The sequence below is a fragment of the Paroedura picta genome, chromosome 4 (genome assembly GCF_049243985.1).
Source record: "Paroedura picta isolate Pp20150507F chromosome 4, Ppicta_v3.0, whole genome shotgun sequence".
Taxonomy (NCBI): domain Eukaryota; kingdom Metazoa; phylum Chordata; class Lepidosauria; order Squamata; family Gekkonidae; genus Paroedura; species Paroedura picta.
Genome location: NC_135372.1, coordinates 96,383,499 through 96,400,113, shown reverse-complemented (window position 1 = coordinate 96,400,113; position 16,615 = coordinate 96,383,499). Strand labels below are relative to the sequence as shown.

Here is a 16,615-nt window from a genome sequence, read left to right as displayed (position 1 = left end):
GATTCCAGTCCTCATTTACGCAGCCTGCGCAGCAGGGGCTGGACGAGAAGGGCCGGCCCGCGCCTTTCTCCGCCTGCCGCCTCTGCGCCGTTGACGTAGCATGCCCCAAGATGGCGTCGCGGTCGTCGTCGTTGGCGGCGGTGGCCGGAGCGCTGGCAGCAGCAGCAGCGGTGCCGTCGTGGGAAGAACTGAGCGGGGCAATGAGGCGGCGGGCGGCGGGTGGCATTAGTAGCCAGTAGCGACCGCAGAGAGGGGTCTCCCCTCCCTCCCGGCGCGTGAGACAGACTCCCCGGGAGAGCGGGTCCCCCACCCCCCTCAGGCAGGGAGACCCCGGCCGCCCCGCACGGCGGAGCCGACGACACCCTTCGCTGGGCTCATCCCGCAGCTGCCTCCTGGGTGGGTCTCCCCCCCGCCTCCCCACAGCAGAGGATGATGAAGCTCAAGTCCAACCAGACTCGCACCTACGACGGAGAGGGATACAAGAAGCGGGCGGCTTGCCTCTGCTTCCGCAACGAGAGCGAGGAGGAGGTGGGTGAGGAAGCAGAGCGGGCACCGGAGGAGAGGGGGGGGGATGGGGGGCCACTGAACGGCAAAGCGGAGCGTCCAAAGAGGCATAGTAATGGGAGACGCGACAGGCAAGGGAGGAGGAGGAGGAGGAGGTGTGGCAAATCGGAGGCTCGGGTGTGGGGAATGAAGAGGGGGGAGGCGGCTGCGTGGTGTTGAAAGAGACCGAGAGAGCGGCGAGGGGAGGCGCTTGGGAGGGTGGGGATTCCTGGAGGATTCTCGGGGCGACGAGGAGGAAGGGAATTGAAGAATGGGCGCATGCTAGCGGGTCACTTGTGTTGTGTGTGCCTGCTCTGCAGAAAGCGTAAAGGAAGGTCTGTAGCGGCTAGGCGAGAATTGACTCGATGCCTCTTCTTTAACACCTGTTCGGGGGCGGGAGCTGCAACCTGCTTCCAAAAGGAGAAATTGCCCTCTAATTCATTGAAGGAAGGCTCGCCGCCCGTACTTTCTCGTATGATTGGGAAAGGTGTATGGAGGAGATGGTGTTATATTTCGGAGCAGACAGAGGATCCACTGTATTTCAGTGGAGTTGTTCCCAAGCAAGCTTGGCCTGAGACTTTCTGGAGTAAATGAGTGTGGGAATATGGGCTAAATGGGAAGAACTAATTTTTTTAAAACCGATCTGTGCCTGAGTCTTCATTATTATCAGAAATTAATTTCTGAAGAGACTTCTGGTTAGGTTGTGAAAGAATTTACTGGAAGGGAAGGGAAAATGGATGTGCTAATCAGCCTTTGATGAGGTAAAATGGTGATATGAAAATGGAAAGTGCTGAACAGGATACAAGTAAAAATGTAGCTTTCAAGAAGCTACATTTTAAAAAGTAAAACTCCTGCAGTGTCCCCTTAAGTATGCAGATCAGTAAGAATTGCCTATGTAGATGCCAAGTTATACAAGGCTGGAAAGGAAGTAGGAACCTGTCCTTTTCTTATAGAATTTTGTTAAAGTTATATGTGCTTCCACCATGGAATACAGAATGTCAGTATCAGCCAGCTTCCTGTCTCCATCCTTAGTCAGAGGCATGAGCAAGCAGAATATACTTTTTAACATTTTAGAATATAAAAGCATTACCTTTTGTGGGTTTTCTTCCTCATTTTTGGTTGTCCTTAAGGTGAATACGCCTGGATACACTTGACTTCTAGGATGTAATGTGTATACAATTTGACAGCAAAATAACTGAATTCAGTGTAGGAATAGCTCCTCCAAAGTAGAATTAAGAAAATGAGAGACTTCAGCATAGCTCTGGAAGAACACCCCCTCCCCCCAGGAAAGCACGCAGAATGAAAGATTTACAACAATTAAGGGTGACATGAACTGGTATGGCATGGCATGGGATTTGGCAGAGGCCTACTGCTGCCACGCTCAGTTAAGCACATCATATGACCTGGCAGAAAGAAATTTGATTCTGGATTTATAAAAAGACTGGAATAAAAAGGATGGATTCCTGCTAGAAATTACCATTAGAAGAACTGAGATGAAATTAGATTAGTTCACCCTAAGCAAAGTTTTCTGCCTGTTTATTGGAACGTGTTTGTATAAATAGTTTCTTTTAAGATAGTGTTTATTGTGGCATTTGGAGTGCTAATTTATCAAACAAGCCAAAAGAATCTTTATAAAGAATGTGCTCCTATGCAATTTATCAAGAATACATTTCAAAGGGTTTAGACTTTTGCAGCAAAAACATAAAGCAGGCTTTCTCAACCAGGGTTTCGTGATACCCTGGGGTTTCTTGACAGCCCTGGAAAGGTTTCCTGAATGGGTGGGAGTTAATTAATTTTCTATATATTTCTTACATTTGTTAAACATTTATTGGGTGATATGCCGTTTTATGATCATGTCGACCCATTCCCCCCTCTCCTAAAAATGGCCAATGATGGACCTGGAGGGGGTGGGAAGCAGAGGGTCCCTGGGTGGGTGTATACATAGCTTTGCCTCCCAATTATATTCTGCACCATCATGCTACTTCTAAAGTTTCTCGAAGGCTGAAGAATATTTCAGGGGTTTCTCAATGGTAAAAAAGTTGAGAAAGGCTAACATAAAGGAATATTGCCTTTAAATGCTGCACAGTTCCTTTATGTTTAAGTTAAACATGTTTCATTGAAATGTATGTTTCATTGAAATCTATATTTATGCAGACTGTGGTAGTTCATGTAAAACACTGAATACTCTTTCTCATTGATCCTTTTAAGAACCTTTTGATGTAGGTCAGGTTTTACTATACTCATATTGCAGATGTGAGCCTAAGGCATCTTAACTACAACTACCCGTTAGCTAATTTTCTGAAGAAATTGAAATTCAGTTGTGTTAATGAGAAACACTGGATCATCCCTGTATTGGCTTTGATTGTGTTGAACCATCGGATCCTTTGGCGACCATGTTTTCTTTTGCCTGATACTAGTCTGCTGCAAATCGCAGTACATGAGCTGCAGGGTGGTGCAATAGAGCAGAAGCTTGCTTGAAAGCTGTTTTAGTAGTATACCAGAAATAAGGTTCCTTGGCTCTTTTTCTTAAGTCTGAAGTTCTGACCTTTGACATCTTACAGGGTGCTACCATTGTTTCCATTTAGCTGCAATAGATTTACTGTTTCCTAGATGGCCAGATCCTGAAGTTGAAACTCAAATACTTTGGCCATGTCTTGAGAAGGAAGGACTCCCTGGAGAAGAGCCTAATGCTGGGAGAGATTGAGGGCAAAAGAAGAAGGGGACGACAGAGAATGAGGTGGCTGGATGGAGTCACTAAAGCAGTTGGTGCAAACTTAAATGGACTTTGAGGAATGGAAGAAGACAGGAAGGCCTGGAGGAAGGCCTGTCCATGGGGTCGCGTTGGGTTGAACATGACAATAACAATAACAAGATGTATATCAGTATGTTTGTATCTAATAGAATGGGAAGGGGGTCATTTACTAGGGGAAAGTGAACTGGAATGAAACTTTTTGGATGGTATGAAGAAATAACAATATTGCCATGATGTTAATTAATTTATGCTTTGAATAATAGTGGTTGTTATTCAAATATATGTTAGTGAGTTTTCTCCAGTATCCAAAGTAGAGACAACATAAACATTCAAAATAATTAGTACAACTCCTTCTCTCTAGTGAATAGTGAGTGGCTAAAAACTTGCAGAATTTAATATTTCTGTTTTCCTTGGCCATTGAGCCTCCTGAAATTTTGCTTCTGGAGATTAGGGGATTCTTGCAAACAGGATGGTAGCCAGTATTGAGATCTGATAGGGTGGCTGTGTTGGCAAAATCTTCCTCATCTGCTGATGGAAAGGTACCTTTTCAGTGGGCACAATCTACTGTGGTTTAAAAAATGAACATATAATAAAAGTTATATCAATAGTGATTCTATTTCATAAATAACCTCTTATATATGAGAAGTAGCTTGCGGTTAATAAAGAATAATGGATATAAAAGCTGGGACCAGGGCCAAAAAGACCCTAGTCTTGGTTGAGGCCAGTTTCACCCTTTTGAGTCAGGGACCTTGAGCAGATATTGATCCAAAGCTCTTAAGGCTTTTGGAGGATTGTAAGGGAAAACATGGTTCCAGAATGTTTAGGGCTTTACAGATTAATACTATTTTTATTTGTTTGTTTGTTTGTTTATTTATTCATTTATTCATTTATTCATTTATTCATTTATTTATAATACTTCTAGACCGCCCTCCCCGGAGGCTCATACTAGCACCTTGAACCTTATTGGGTCTCCTGTCTAGAGCTAATGCAGCTGAGTGAGAACTGGTGTTACATGTGCTATCCATTGAGTCCCTGTCAGGACTCCTGCTGCATTTTAGACCACTTGGTATTTCCAGAGCAGTCTCAAGGCAGCCCTACATAGAGAGAGCTGCAGAAGTCTAATCTAGAGGTGAACGTCTCATGGATCACTCTGGCTAGGTCCTGCTCCAAGTGTTAAGAAGCCAGCTGTTTCACCAGACACAGATAAAAGAAGGCCAGGCAAGCTTTAAGGAGGGATCCTAAATCACACCCAGAACCTTGATGGTAAGCACAGGTGTTAACTGCACCCCATCGACTGTTGGGAGCTCTATCCCGTTTCTCTACATGCTGATCCAGCCAGAGGGCCTCCATCTTGGCTGGATTCAACTTCAGCTTGAGCCAATCTGCCACAGCCCATAGGTACTTGGCCAGATTGTCTGGGAGTGTCCATTAACAGAAATAGCTGGGCGTCATCCACCTATTGATGACACCGCAGCCTGAAACTCTGAATCAGCTGGGCAAGGGAGCAGATATAGATATTAAATAGCATTGGGGAAAGAATGGCTCTCTGTGGGATCCCCTATGCTGGAACATACTTTCCCCTACTGCCACCCTCTGTCCCTGATTTTGAGAAAGGACTCCTGCCATTTAAGGGCTGTGTCTCTAATTCCTGTATCAGGTAGGTGATGGGGCAGTAGTTTGTGATCAACTGTCAAAACTGCTGTCACATCTAATAAGAGCAGCAGTGCTGATGTGCTGAGATCCAGCTTTCTCAAGAGGTTGTCTGCCAGGCTGACCAGAGCCATCTCCATCACGTGGCCAGGTCAGAAGCCTGACTGGAAAGGGTTCAGTGCTGAAGTTTTTCCAAGAATCCCTTGAGTTATCCTGTTATGCCTGTTTAGTCACCTTACCCAGGAACGCGCTAGGTGTGAAACTGAGTTGTAATTGGCCAGGTCGGCAGTATCCAGCTCTTGTTTTTTTTTTTAAATAAAGGCCCCACCACTGCTTCTTTCAACTTCTTTGGGAATATACCCAAGGTTAGGGAACGATTGCTAATGACCTGGAGAGGGCTCTGGATCTCCTTGTTGCCAGCTTTAACCAGCCACGAGGAACATGGGTCAAGAGGGTGTGTAGTTGGCCAGACCACTGCCAGGACTGGGGTATTAGTCCTTTGCCTGGTGATAGGAATGTAAATACTGAGGCAGCAGCAGCACAAAACATAACTGCACCCTTCACAAAGGCAATCCTGACATCTCATGATAGCTCACTGAGATAAGGCGCCTATGTATCAGATGGGAATCATGAGCTCAGTTACCAGGAACGTGATGCTGGTCAGAAGGCAAAGCTCACTTTTTGCCCAGCAGCAATTGGGGCAGTAGCAAAAAGGAGACAGAGGCTGGCCTTGAACCTGCATCGCATGCACTTGGGAGCAGTTCTATAAGCACTGTACCTAACACAGTACACAGAAATGAAATATAGCAGAGCACATCAGGGCTGCTAGGGAAAACCTAATGTTGTTGCTAACAATATAACCCGACAGGGGAAAGACAGGCATGGCACAGTGGAACAGTACACCCAAGGTCCAATTCCACATTATTTATTTAGAAAATTTCTGTGTTTCCTCCCCAGGGAACCTGCCCACAGAGTCCCAAATTCAGCTGAAGTTTTGTCTCATCTCACAAAGTCAATAAGGTGGGCTGCTCATGCTGATTGGCTGCTGCAGGCATCTGTCATTTTGACTGGAGAGCCTCCATCTCTCCCCCCCCCCCCTCCCCATACCCCATACCCCATGGCTCCTTATCCCTGGCTCTCTTCCGAAGCAATTTTTGTTGTTCAGCTGCTCCAGTCACTGCATATCCATGAGTGTGCTGGACTTGAGGAGCAGTACCAGCAAAACAGCAAGTGTTTTTCAGTTTCCTCTTCTCCTTCTTTGGGTTCCTGCATGGTAGAATATCTCTGATAGGTGATGGGGTATAACTATTGAAGCAGCACTTATTCATGTGTTGTGTGGAGCTGTGTTGGAACTGTGGCTGAATTTTCTGCTGGGGCTGCTCCATGGGGCTGTGTTCCTGCAAAGCAATAGTAACATATTTCAGAGGAGTAGATATCATTCTGGTTGTGGGACTATAGCCTCTTCTTTGATGTCTGTATCCTGGGCAACTGAGTACCTGTAACAGTGTTGGGCAACTGGAACGAAAATGCTTGTTCTTTTCCTTGGCTTCTCGTCCTGTTTGGCTCCTATGTGGTTATAAATGTCCTTTAGATCAGGGGTAGTCAACCTGTGGTCCTCCAGATGTTCATGGACTACAATTCCCATGAGCCCCTGCCAGCATTTGCTGGCAGGGGCTCATGGGAATTGTAGTCCATGAACATCTGGAGGACCACAGGTTGACTACCCCTGCTTTAGATGCATTTCCCACTACCACAGTTCAAAGTTCTGTAATATTAAGCAGCGCTCAACAAATCCCTGGTGCCAGGATGCCTAGAAATTTCATTGTGGCACCTACTATTTTAAGCAGTCATTTATTATAAATGCTTCTTGGTGATTCTCTGTAGAATTATGAAGCTTATTTAGATGAGGGATGGAGGTTAGTTTTTTGTTTTGATAACAACCAGGTTACCCTGTATTTATTTATATACTACAGTCCTTTTGTTACAGCTGTGACAAGCAGTGGTAAATACTTTAGGATTAGATTTTGTGGTAGCAATAATCAGAATATTTTATTGTTAAAAATATAACATTCTGGAGGCTGAAAAATAATTTTGGGTTCTAAATTTTTGGGGTGGTTTCTAAAATGGATGAAATTTTTTCAAGGGCGAGTCTAAAGAATGCATGGCATGAGCCACAGAGATAGAGCATTAGCCATGTACTGTAGCACTTGAAATCTGTGTTCCTTGCTGGGGATTAATATGGTGCTGTGGGGGCTGTAGGTGTACACTACAGGTGTGTGTGTGTGTTACTGGCTGCAGGGGAGGGATGTGATTGGCTGCAGAGTTTCAATTGAATATCACTTCACTATCCTTACCATTGGTAGCTCTATTATTTCTGAAAAGCCACTATGGGCGGAGCGCTCTCTGGGACACGCCCGGGTGTCCAATCTGCACTTCCGCCTTCCCGGATTGGACTGGCCCCTGGAGCCCCCACCTCCAGAAGCCGGCCATGAGGTGCTCTGCCAGTCTCATGGCCAGATGCTGCCTGGCTGATGAGGAGGGTGCTCCCGTGGTGCCGTGTCTTTGCCACCGATTGACCCAGTCACCAGCAGCCATGGCGGGCCGACCAGCTGCGGGGCTGTCACCCCAGCTGGCAGTGCAATGCCCTGCTTGACTGCCTTGCCATCAGCCCCACCGCAAGCGGTAGGTTGGGTGGCAGCGACCTCCTCTGGGGGTGCCCACTGCTAGCACTCGTTGTATTCCTGGACGCAACAGGCTTTCAGGCTAGTATTGCTATAAAATTATAGCAATCTATATAAAATATTATCTGAATGCCAAACTTTCATTTTTGTTTTAAAACTTGTGTGGATATGGGGTGAGGAGAGACTTAGTACTTAAAAAAAATGGAAGTAAGGAATTCAAGGAACCTGTTACACTGATAGTTATAATGTTATATTGATGTAATAGTATTTGATTGCCAATTTTAATAAATCTGAAAAAGCCTTTTAGCCTAGGCTGGAGGATTGGCTGCTGCTGGAGGGTGGGGGCTGGGGCAGAGAAGCTGCAGGGAAACCTGACATGTGGAAACCTAGTGTGGAAACCTGTTCTGTATCAGCAGCAATAGGAGGAAACCACACAAGTCTGTCCCTGTGTGATAACCATCATATTTCAGTTTCTTCCCAAGTTTCTCCCCCCCCTCCCCAACTAAAAGATACTTAGAAATTTTTCATCGCTATCTGTTAGTCATGCCTGACAGGACAAAAAGCAAACCACTTCCAAAACTTTCTTTTGTCTACTGAAGCTTTTTCTTGCTTACCTACAGAACCAGCAACAACTTTCCCCCCTTGTACTTCATACACATAAACATGCGCCAGATATCAGGCTATTAAGAGTTAGAAATTGGTGGTGGTGGTGGGAAAAATCTTTCTCCCCATTGCTGTCAAATCCCTACACTTCTTTCTTCCCTACAGTTTGGGGGGTGGGGGAGGAACTTATTTGTAGAGCCTAAGGAAGATATGCAGATTAGCAGTGCAATTCTGAGAACACTTTCCAGGGAGTAAGCCCCACTGACTACCTCTGAGGAGGAATCTGAGTAGACTTGCTTGGAATTACAACTATGTATAGAATGTATTTGGCAGTTCTTGTCACTTTTCTTAGCACATTATACTTGAGTCCTCAGTGCGCTGTAAAAAAAAGAGGTGGAAAAATGATGAGGAAATTGATCATCAGTGCAAAATGTTTGATGAAGAGACTGCATAAATGCATTTTGAATTTGCATAAATGAAATTTGTGATCTCTTTCCACTAAATTAGGTAAAGGTATGATGTGAATAGGGATTGTCCATGCAGATTATCCTTGCTTCTTTTCCACTGATGTGGGTTCCTTTCTTTGTTGCCAAGGTGAGCGGAAATAAGACTAAAAGAAGCGAGTTGTACTATCCATGCTGTAATTAAGCAGCTTGCCATTAAACTTTGCCAGGCAGTCTCTTCCCTCCTTCATTCTGACTCTGCTATTTGATAACTTTGCTGAAAGGTCATGGGAGTGGAGTACTAGGATCCAATTCCTGTTGTGTCCTCACACATTTGAGGAGTATATACCATAATGACTTGCCTTTCAGAAAATTTGGAGAAGTGCTGTCTTATTTTTTAAAAAGAAAAATCAGAACACGTAAGTAATGGTAACTGATTCTGAAAACCATAAATAGAAGTATTGAGTTTATCCTTAACTGTCATTGAAATGTGATCATCAAAAGCATAACTCAGTTGGATTATGTAGGTAGCATTTACTGAATTAGAATATTATTTTCATAATTTGATTTTAGTTTTCCTTAAGAAAGAACATATCTGTTTGAAATTTACTGAGGACAAATAAAAGGGCTACAGTAGACATTAAGATTAAAAAGTTAACATGTATTTGTTAAAATTCCTAAATTGTTTCATCAACAGACTTCTTCAGGGGAGTCTGTTAGTTTTGCAGTGATTCTTCAGAAGGAGTATAAGATCAGCCCTGATGGTTTTAGTAGTTGGTCTGGTCCTCTTATCTTTGGAGGAATCATTTTCTTTTCTCAAAACCCTTGTTATGTACAAAAGGGACATAACCACACAGGGAAGAATCCTGCCTAACACGTCTGCTGGTTGGTGGAATTTTTATTGATGACTACCTCACATTGCAGACCTCAGATGCCTCCTTTATTGGTGTCTTGGTGTCATGACAGATATCATTCCGTCAATAGTAATTTTTGGTGTGATCAAAGCCATGTCTCTTGTGGGACACATGAAAGTTTGACAGATCTGGAGAACTGTGTGTGCTGTTTCTAAATGTTTCATAGTAGTAGAAACTTGCTCAGTTTTCTAATCATATGTTATACGACTACATATTTATCCAGTCCCAGCACGTAGGGGCTCTAATGCTGTTTGCTCTGGTTGTACTTAATAAAACATTTCTTTGTACTACAGAGATTAAATTGGTAACTGGAAATACCTGAAGCTTTCCACAGCACTTAACTGGGAAATGAAGAGGGCTCACATCCATGTTATTGTGTGTTGAAAAATGGGAGAAATGGAGTAGAAATAAACTTGTTTTCATAACTACAAATTGTGTTCTTGATATTGGTTAGAAGGTAAGGAAGGCATGGCCACATTGCCAAAAAATTAAGTACCTTGGCATAGTTTTCACAATATTTCATGCTATAAGTTAATAACATAGTTGAAATATATTGTTGGCTCACCCTGTGTGATTTATTGTTTATGCATTTCATTTTTAAAATGTTATTAATACTTGGTACATGTGCAAAAGATTAATGATATTTAAGATAGCAATGTGAATGATTAAAATACAACTTTGTTAGCATACAAACACATTAAAACACTTAAGATTTTTTCATTAGGTAACAAACCAGCTATAAGAACTAGTTTCTTCAAATACCTTTAATAAAATTAAAATTAAAATTTCTAATCAGTTATCATAATTTTAGGTCCACAGGATGATTTCTTTCCTAGTCTTTAGTTAATCTTTATAATTGTATGAATGATATATACATTTCAAACTACTTACAATGGACCAGATCCTGTATTCCCATTACTTAACTTTCTGCCCTTCCCCCTTTGATTTTCTGTTTTTTGAAACTCATATGTCCCCTAAATTCTGGTGGTTATTCAGTAAAAAAAAATGGTGTGTGTGTGTTTTTCATCTTCATTTCTTTTCTCCCTTACTTTTTTTTTGAGGGGGGGGGGAATCTCAAGGTCAGTTGTGAATGGTAATAGTACTGGTCCCAGTATAACCTTCAAATAATAAAAATATCTCACTGAAATTTCTTCTTCTGTTCATTGTATTTACTTGCATTTCTGCATCCACTTAATGAAAAATACTGGCCTTTCATAGGTAGTACAGAAGATACAGAGTTGCAAACACTGATTATTCTTCTAAACTGGGGGGGGGGGAGAGGGAGGCGTAGGCATCGGCAAACAAGCGGCCGCGGAGCTGTCGCGCCTGCACATTTGCGCCTCCCTCTCTCCCCCACAGTGCAGCGCTTGCATGGTTGCGTGGCAGCTCCGCATATGCGCATTTGCGGACAAGTATCCTCCATCCTATAGTGATGCATTTGATTTTTCCTACCTAAATGCAGAACTTTACATTTATCACTATCAGTTCATTTTACTCCAGTTTTCCAGCCTGTCAAGATTATCCTGTATCTTGATTCTGTGTTCTGATATATTTTCTACCCTCCCAGTTTAGTATCACCTGCAAATTTAATAAGCACCCCTTCTATACCTTCTTCCAAATCACTCATGAATATGTTGAACAACACAGGCCCAGGACAGGTTTTGAGGCATTCCTTCCAAAGATGTGCTAGTAGATAACTTCTTTCCCCCTAATATTAATGTGCTTTTTCACTATTGCAATGTACTTTAATTAGGTTTTCCACTGTAGTACCAAGATTTATTACCAGAATCATTAGAACAGATGTTCAACTTTGGCATGGACAGATCCCCATCTCATCATTTCCTACCTCTGAAGATGCCAGCCACAGTTACTGGTGAAACTTCAGAGACTAAAACTACCAAACCATGGCCACACAGCCTGGAAAACCAACAAAAACCAGTTGACTCCAGCTGTGAAAGCCTTCGACAATTAATCAAACAAGCCAGATCTTTCTACAAAACTGCTTTGTATTCTCAGAATGGAGAAATGGAGTATTAATAAAATTAAATAGAGCTGAAGTTGGGGGGCAGATAAAGGGTGTAGGTTGCTTGGTGAATGGGAAAGGAAAGAAGGAAATAAGGAAATGTCAGGATATCAGGGCTGCTAGGATAATAGAAAGGGAATTAGTGTACAGGGGAAAGTGAAATGGTTCCAACAGGTCATTACAAATTTCTGGAGTACTGTCTGCAGTTCTGGAGACCTCACTTCAAGAAGGACGTAGATAAAATTGAAAGGGTACAGAGGAGAGCGACGAGGATGATCTGGGACCAAGTGACCAAGCCCTACGAAGATAGGTTGAGGGACTTGGGAATGTTCAGCCTGAAGAAAAGGAGGTTGAGAGGGGACATGATAGCCCTCTTTAAGTATTTGAAAGGTTGTCATTTGGAGGAGGGCAAAATGCTGTTCCCACTGGCTGCAGAGGAAAGGACACACAGTAATGGGTTTAAACTACAAGTACAACGATATAGGCTAGATATCAGGAAAAACATTTTCACAGTCGGAGTTCAGCAGTGGAATAGGCTGCCTAAGGAGGTGGTGAGCTCCCCCTTACTGGCAGTCTTCAAGCAAAGGTTGGATACACACTTTTCTTGGATGCTTTAGGATGCTTTGGGCTGATCCTGCGTTGAGCAGGGGGTTTGACTAGATGGCCTGTATTGCCCCTTCCAACTCTATGATTCTTACTATACAACTGGACGTGGCCCAAACCAACAACAGGACTTGCACAACATGGCTAGAGTTTTCTAAGGCTTTCAGGGAAGGTAAAGAGAAACTAGTAAGAGAGGAAAAATAAGGCCCTCCCTCACAAGTCCTTATGGGTTCCCCATTTCTCTTGAATAATTTGGTAATTTGGTTCTCGGATGTAATTTAAACTTTACTGGCAATACAGACTCGTTTTTCAGAATCTATTATTTTTATATTTATTTGGAGGATCTTTGGTAAAGACATTTGAAAATTCAAGTACACAGCGTCATCTGAATCGTCCCTATCAGCTTTTTGCTTGATGATAGCTTTCTTCAGTTTACACATAGCAGAATTTAAGTTGAGAGTCTAGTTTTAAGAAGCCCCTCTTTTTCTTTGTTAAATGCTCATTAGTTTCTCATTTGAGTTGTTTAAAAACTGTTACAATGAGATTGACTTATGTATTAATTAATTCCAAAAGTGCATCTTTTCCATACCCATCAGATATCTGATAATTCACTATTAAGAAATAAATGTTATACTGTTATATTGATTATATTGTTCTATGTAAATGTTCCAAAATGTTTTATGTAAACCGCCCAGAGCCGTAGGGAAGGGCGGTATAAAAATCTAAATACATAAATAATTCATTATATATATCCTGTGATGCACCCCTGATGCACAGGATTAATTCATGTTCTCTTCATTGCCCATGAATTCACTTTGTACATTTTGTCCTGTAGGCTTCTCTCTCTCTCATTACCATATGTCAGCAGTTGCCAACCTTTTAACGCTTGCAGATGCCTTTGAAATTCTGTAACAGGGTGGAGGATACAACTACAATACGGCTGCTGCAGGAGGTGGAACTAATCATATCAAGTGAGGTTATGCATAACTCTAATTGTAACTCTTCATTACAGACAGAAGTCTGTTTAAAATGGGTGTAGTGTTTTAAAATAATGGGGCACTTTATGAAATCCCCAGACGATTATGAGCATTTTGCCAATGTGATACTACGACTACTACTGCGACAGTATATTGGAAGAGCAACCACTGACGAAGATAAAACAGAAAGCGGGTCACTTAACCTAGGATCCCGTTTTGGTTGACTCTATGTTTGATCATATGTTTGACCATTTAGACTTTATGTTATAACCTTTTCATCTATAAACATAGAGAAGACTACTATGTGCCTCGTGATTTCCTTTTTTCTTCTGAGTTAAAATAATTTCTTGCATACACAATAATGCATTGAAGGTCCTTGTGGTTTGGTGGCCACTTTTAAAATAAATGTGCACAGCCAGTCAGGCATTCTGCTCTGCAAAAGCTCTACCTGGCCTTTTCTACTTTCTAAAAACACTTGGCAGGCACCAGGGTAGGCAACTGTATCTACACCAGAAATTCTGTTGTCCTACTTTCTCTCTGTAGTATTGCACAATTAAATAGTTAACCGGTATATATGGTGTTTCTTTTAAGTAGAATTTTATTCATTTTCACATTCTAAATTAATGCTATGGGCCAATCCAGATTTAAATATTGAGAAGAAATGTTTTTTTAACCGAAGGATTGGACTGATGAGGGGATTTTTACATTGAACCAGTTGATAGATTATAAGGATAAGTTTTTGTCATTTTGTCAGCTAGGTCTAGATCTGATTTGTCACCACCTTTAGAATGGCAGTACTTACAGTTGCAAGTGGCTCAGTGGCATTAAATATCTCAGAGTCCTCTTTGCTCCTGGAAACTCTAATGAATCAGGGCAGAAAATAAAACTGCAATATTTGTTTATAGGTATGTTGTTAAGCAAAATGCTCTGTTATCCCAAAATGTTCTGATCAAAAATTAGGGGAATCAGCTATGTGAAAAGGGGAATAACTAGCAGGATCTGTTTTGCATAGTTTATGAGATGATTAAGCCCTTCAGGAATCCAAGGCAGACAACAATTACTGTTTAAAATAAGGTTTATAGCTTTATTTAAGAAACTAAACAAAAAGCCCGCTGCAGCTGTCCATGCAGCAGGTGCTAGCAGGGTAGTGGGGGGTTGTGTGTGTGTGTGTGTGTGGGGGGGGCTTCTGTTTTGTGGTCCTTACCTCAGAGTCAGGAGGTAGCCAGGCAGCCCCCTCACCTCCCCCCCCCAGTGCAGAAGGTGTTTTATACCCTTCTCCCTGGGGAAGGTATGTGGTAAAAGTCACGTAGGCAAAAGTGGGAATTTGGACAAAGAGTGCAGATGCCCCCTTTTATGTGGGCCCAAAAGGTTCATTTATCCAGGATGTCCAAGATCAAAGAGAATGAGCTGGGAAACTTGGGACCTGGTTTGATCTGGATAACTATATAAAGCAATAAGGCTCTTGGCAAGCTGGCATTAGGTTGGGTGGATAGGAAGGGGATTTTAGAAGTAAGAAGTTTCTTCTGAGATCTGCTGGTTTAGTGGGGTGGGGTGTCGGGAAGGGGGATGCTCTTTGAAGTTGCCAGCACTATGTGTGTTTCCCACAGATGCAGGGATGCTGGGTTCATGTGGTCAGTCAGTCATGCCGAGCTTCACTGATACTCTGCTGAGAAAGGTTGGTCTGACTTTTGCCTTATGTCTAGGCCAGATCAAATGTTCCAACTCCAGAGTCCATAGTCTTGATTGAAGAAGCACACAAGTGCTATTCTTGTCACACTATGAGGTCTGTTATAGATACTGATCCAGGGGTTTTGGCACCCCTGGAAAACAGTCCAGGGGGTCTGGTTTTTACTGGTTACATTTTAGGGGTATGGTTGCACTGGTTACATGTGATGTTAATTTATGAATTTGCAGAGTCTCAGAAAAGAATGGTGTAAGGCAGTGGTCTCCAACCACTGCTCCAGGGACTGGTCCCAGTTCGTGGATCAGTCGGTACCGGGCCGCGGCTCCTCCTCGTCCTCCTCCCCGGCTGCTGCTTCGGGGGCTGCTCTGCCATTGCTGGGGCTCCCCCTTGGCATGGCACTGTGCAGCTGCTGCTAGCAGCACCACCCAGCGGGCAGTGGGAAGTCAGGGGCGCCAGTGGGAAAGCAAGCGGAGCAGGGGCTCAAGTGGCGGTGGCAATGTCCCTCGGCAAAAGACTACCTCAGTAAAATTGTCAAGCATTGACTGGTACCTGGTGATAAAAAGTTTGGGGACCACTGGTGTAAGGTCACACTGTTTTGGCAAAGCAATGATATATGGCCTCGAAGTCTGTACATTCAATCCTTGGATCTCAAGTTGACTTACTCAGCAAAAAAATTCTGTTTAGGGCATACTGACAGCATAGGGACTCTGTTGAGTTTTCCAAATTTGCTGGCATATTGAGTGTAGCACTTTTACTGCATCATCTTTTAAGATTTTGAATAGTTCAACTGGAATGCTGTCACCTCCACTAGCTTTATTGTTGCTCAGACTTCCTAAGGCCCATTTGACTTCACATTCCAGTATGTCTGGCTCCAAGTCAGTGACTACCTCCTCCTGGTTATCAGTATAAAGAAGACTAAAATAAGGAAACATCTCCACTTTCAGATCTGCTTGTTTTGTCCATTGAATACAAGCATAAAATCTATGATCATTCTTATTTGAGTTATGTAAATTTAACTGTTTTGCTAACTAAAGTCTTTTTCATCTTTCCTTTTTATAATGTTCTTTTCTTTTACATACACTTCAGTTATTGAGCAAAAAACCCTTGAAATTCTCCCTTTGTGTGCACATTGTCTTATGCATTTGTAAATAGCTATAAAAATTAGATTGGCCATTGCTGCTAGATTCTATTTTTTCATTCTGCCAGTGTAATTTCAGCTAAAGACCAGAGCTGCTGGATACATGTATGGAAGTTATGTGTAAAGGCTATCTAATAGCGATGGGAGGAGGCATTTAAGGCGTTCCTTGTATGGTAGCCAGCAGCAACTTGATACTTCCTTTTTAAAGACCTGCTTTCTTTAGATGAGAGTGAGTGAGTGTGAGAGAACTGTTCATTAGACACTTGACAAAAGTAGTGGTGGACTATCGGTAACATAGCAGGAGATGGTGAAATATGTAGAGATAAAATTGAAATCTGGAAAGTTGGGCTCCTAACTCAAATAGGCCTTGCCTTTGGACCTTCCATATTTTGGAATAAGCACTATCATTCAAATAACTAACAATTGTGTGATTGGTACCCATCACCTGGCAAGCGGCTTACAGCTGCCATTTCCATCAAACTCTTAATTTTTAATGTTCCCTGCACCTGATACAAGCAGGATAGTAAACCTATTGTGGACTAGTATATACTTTGTACTTACCTGTAAAGCGAGCCTAAAATTACAGTGGCCTCTGTTTCAGGGA

General features: G+C 42.6%; 1 protein-coding gene and 1 long non-coding RNA gene across 2 annotated transcripts in view; both read left to right on the top strand.

The window, feature by feature from the left end:
- The first annotated feature begins 115 nt into the window (after positions 1-115).
- The window catches only part of NUDT3 (nudix hydrolase 3), a 40,229-nt gene continuing 23,729 nt past the window's right edge, over positions 116-16,615 (top strand). Inside the window, exon 1 of the mRNA XM_077334428.1 lies at positions 116-528. Within this exon, the coding sequence (XP_077190543.1) occupies positions 430-528 (99 nt within the window). The 5' untranslated portion in view covers positions 116-429. The remainder of the gene's footprint in view (positions 529-16,615) is intronic.
- LOC143835938 (uncharacterized) lies at positions 575-14,672 on the top strand. Its single transcript, XR_013230417.1, has 3 exons — positions 575-878; positions 9,880-10,043; positions 13,048-14,672. It is a non-coding gene; the product is annotated as an uncharacterized LOC143835938 (long non-coding RNA).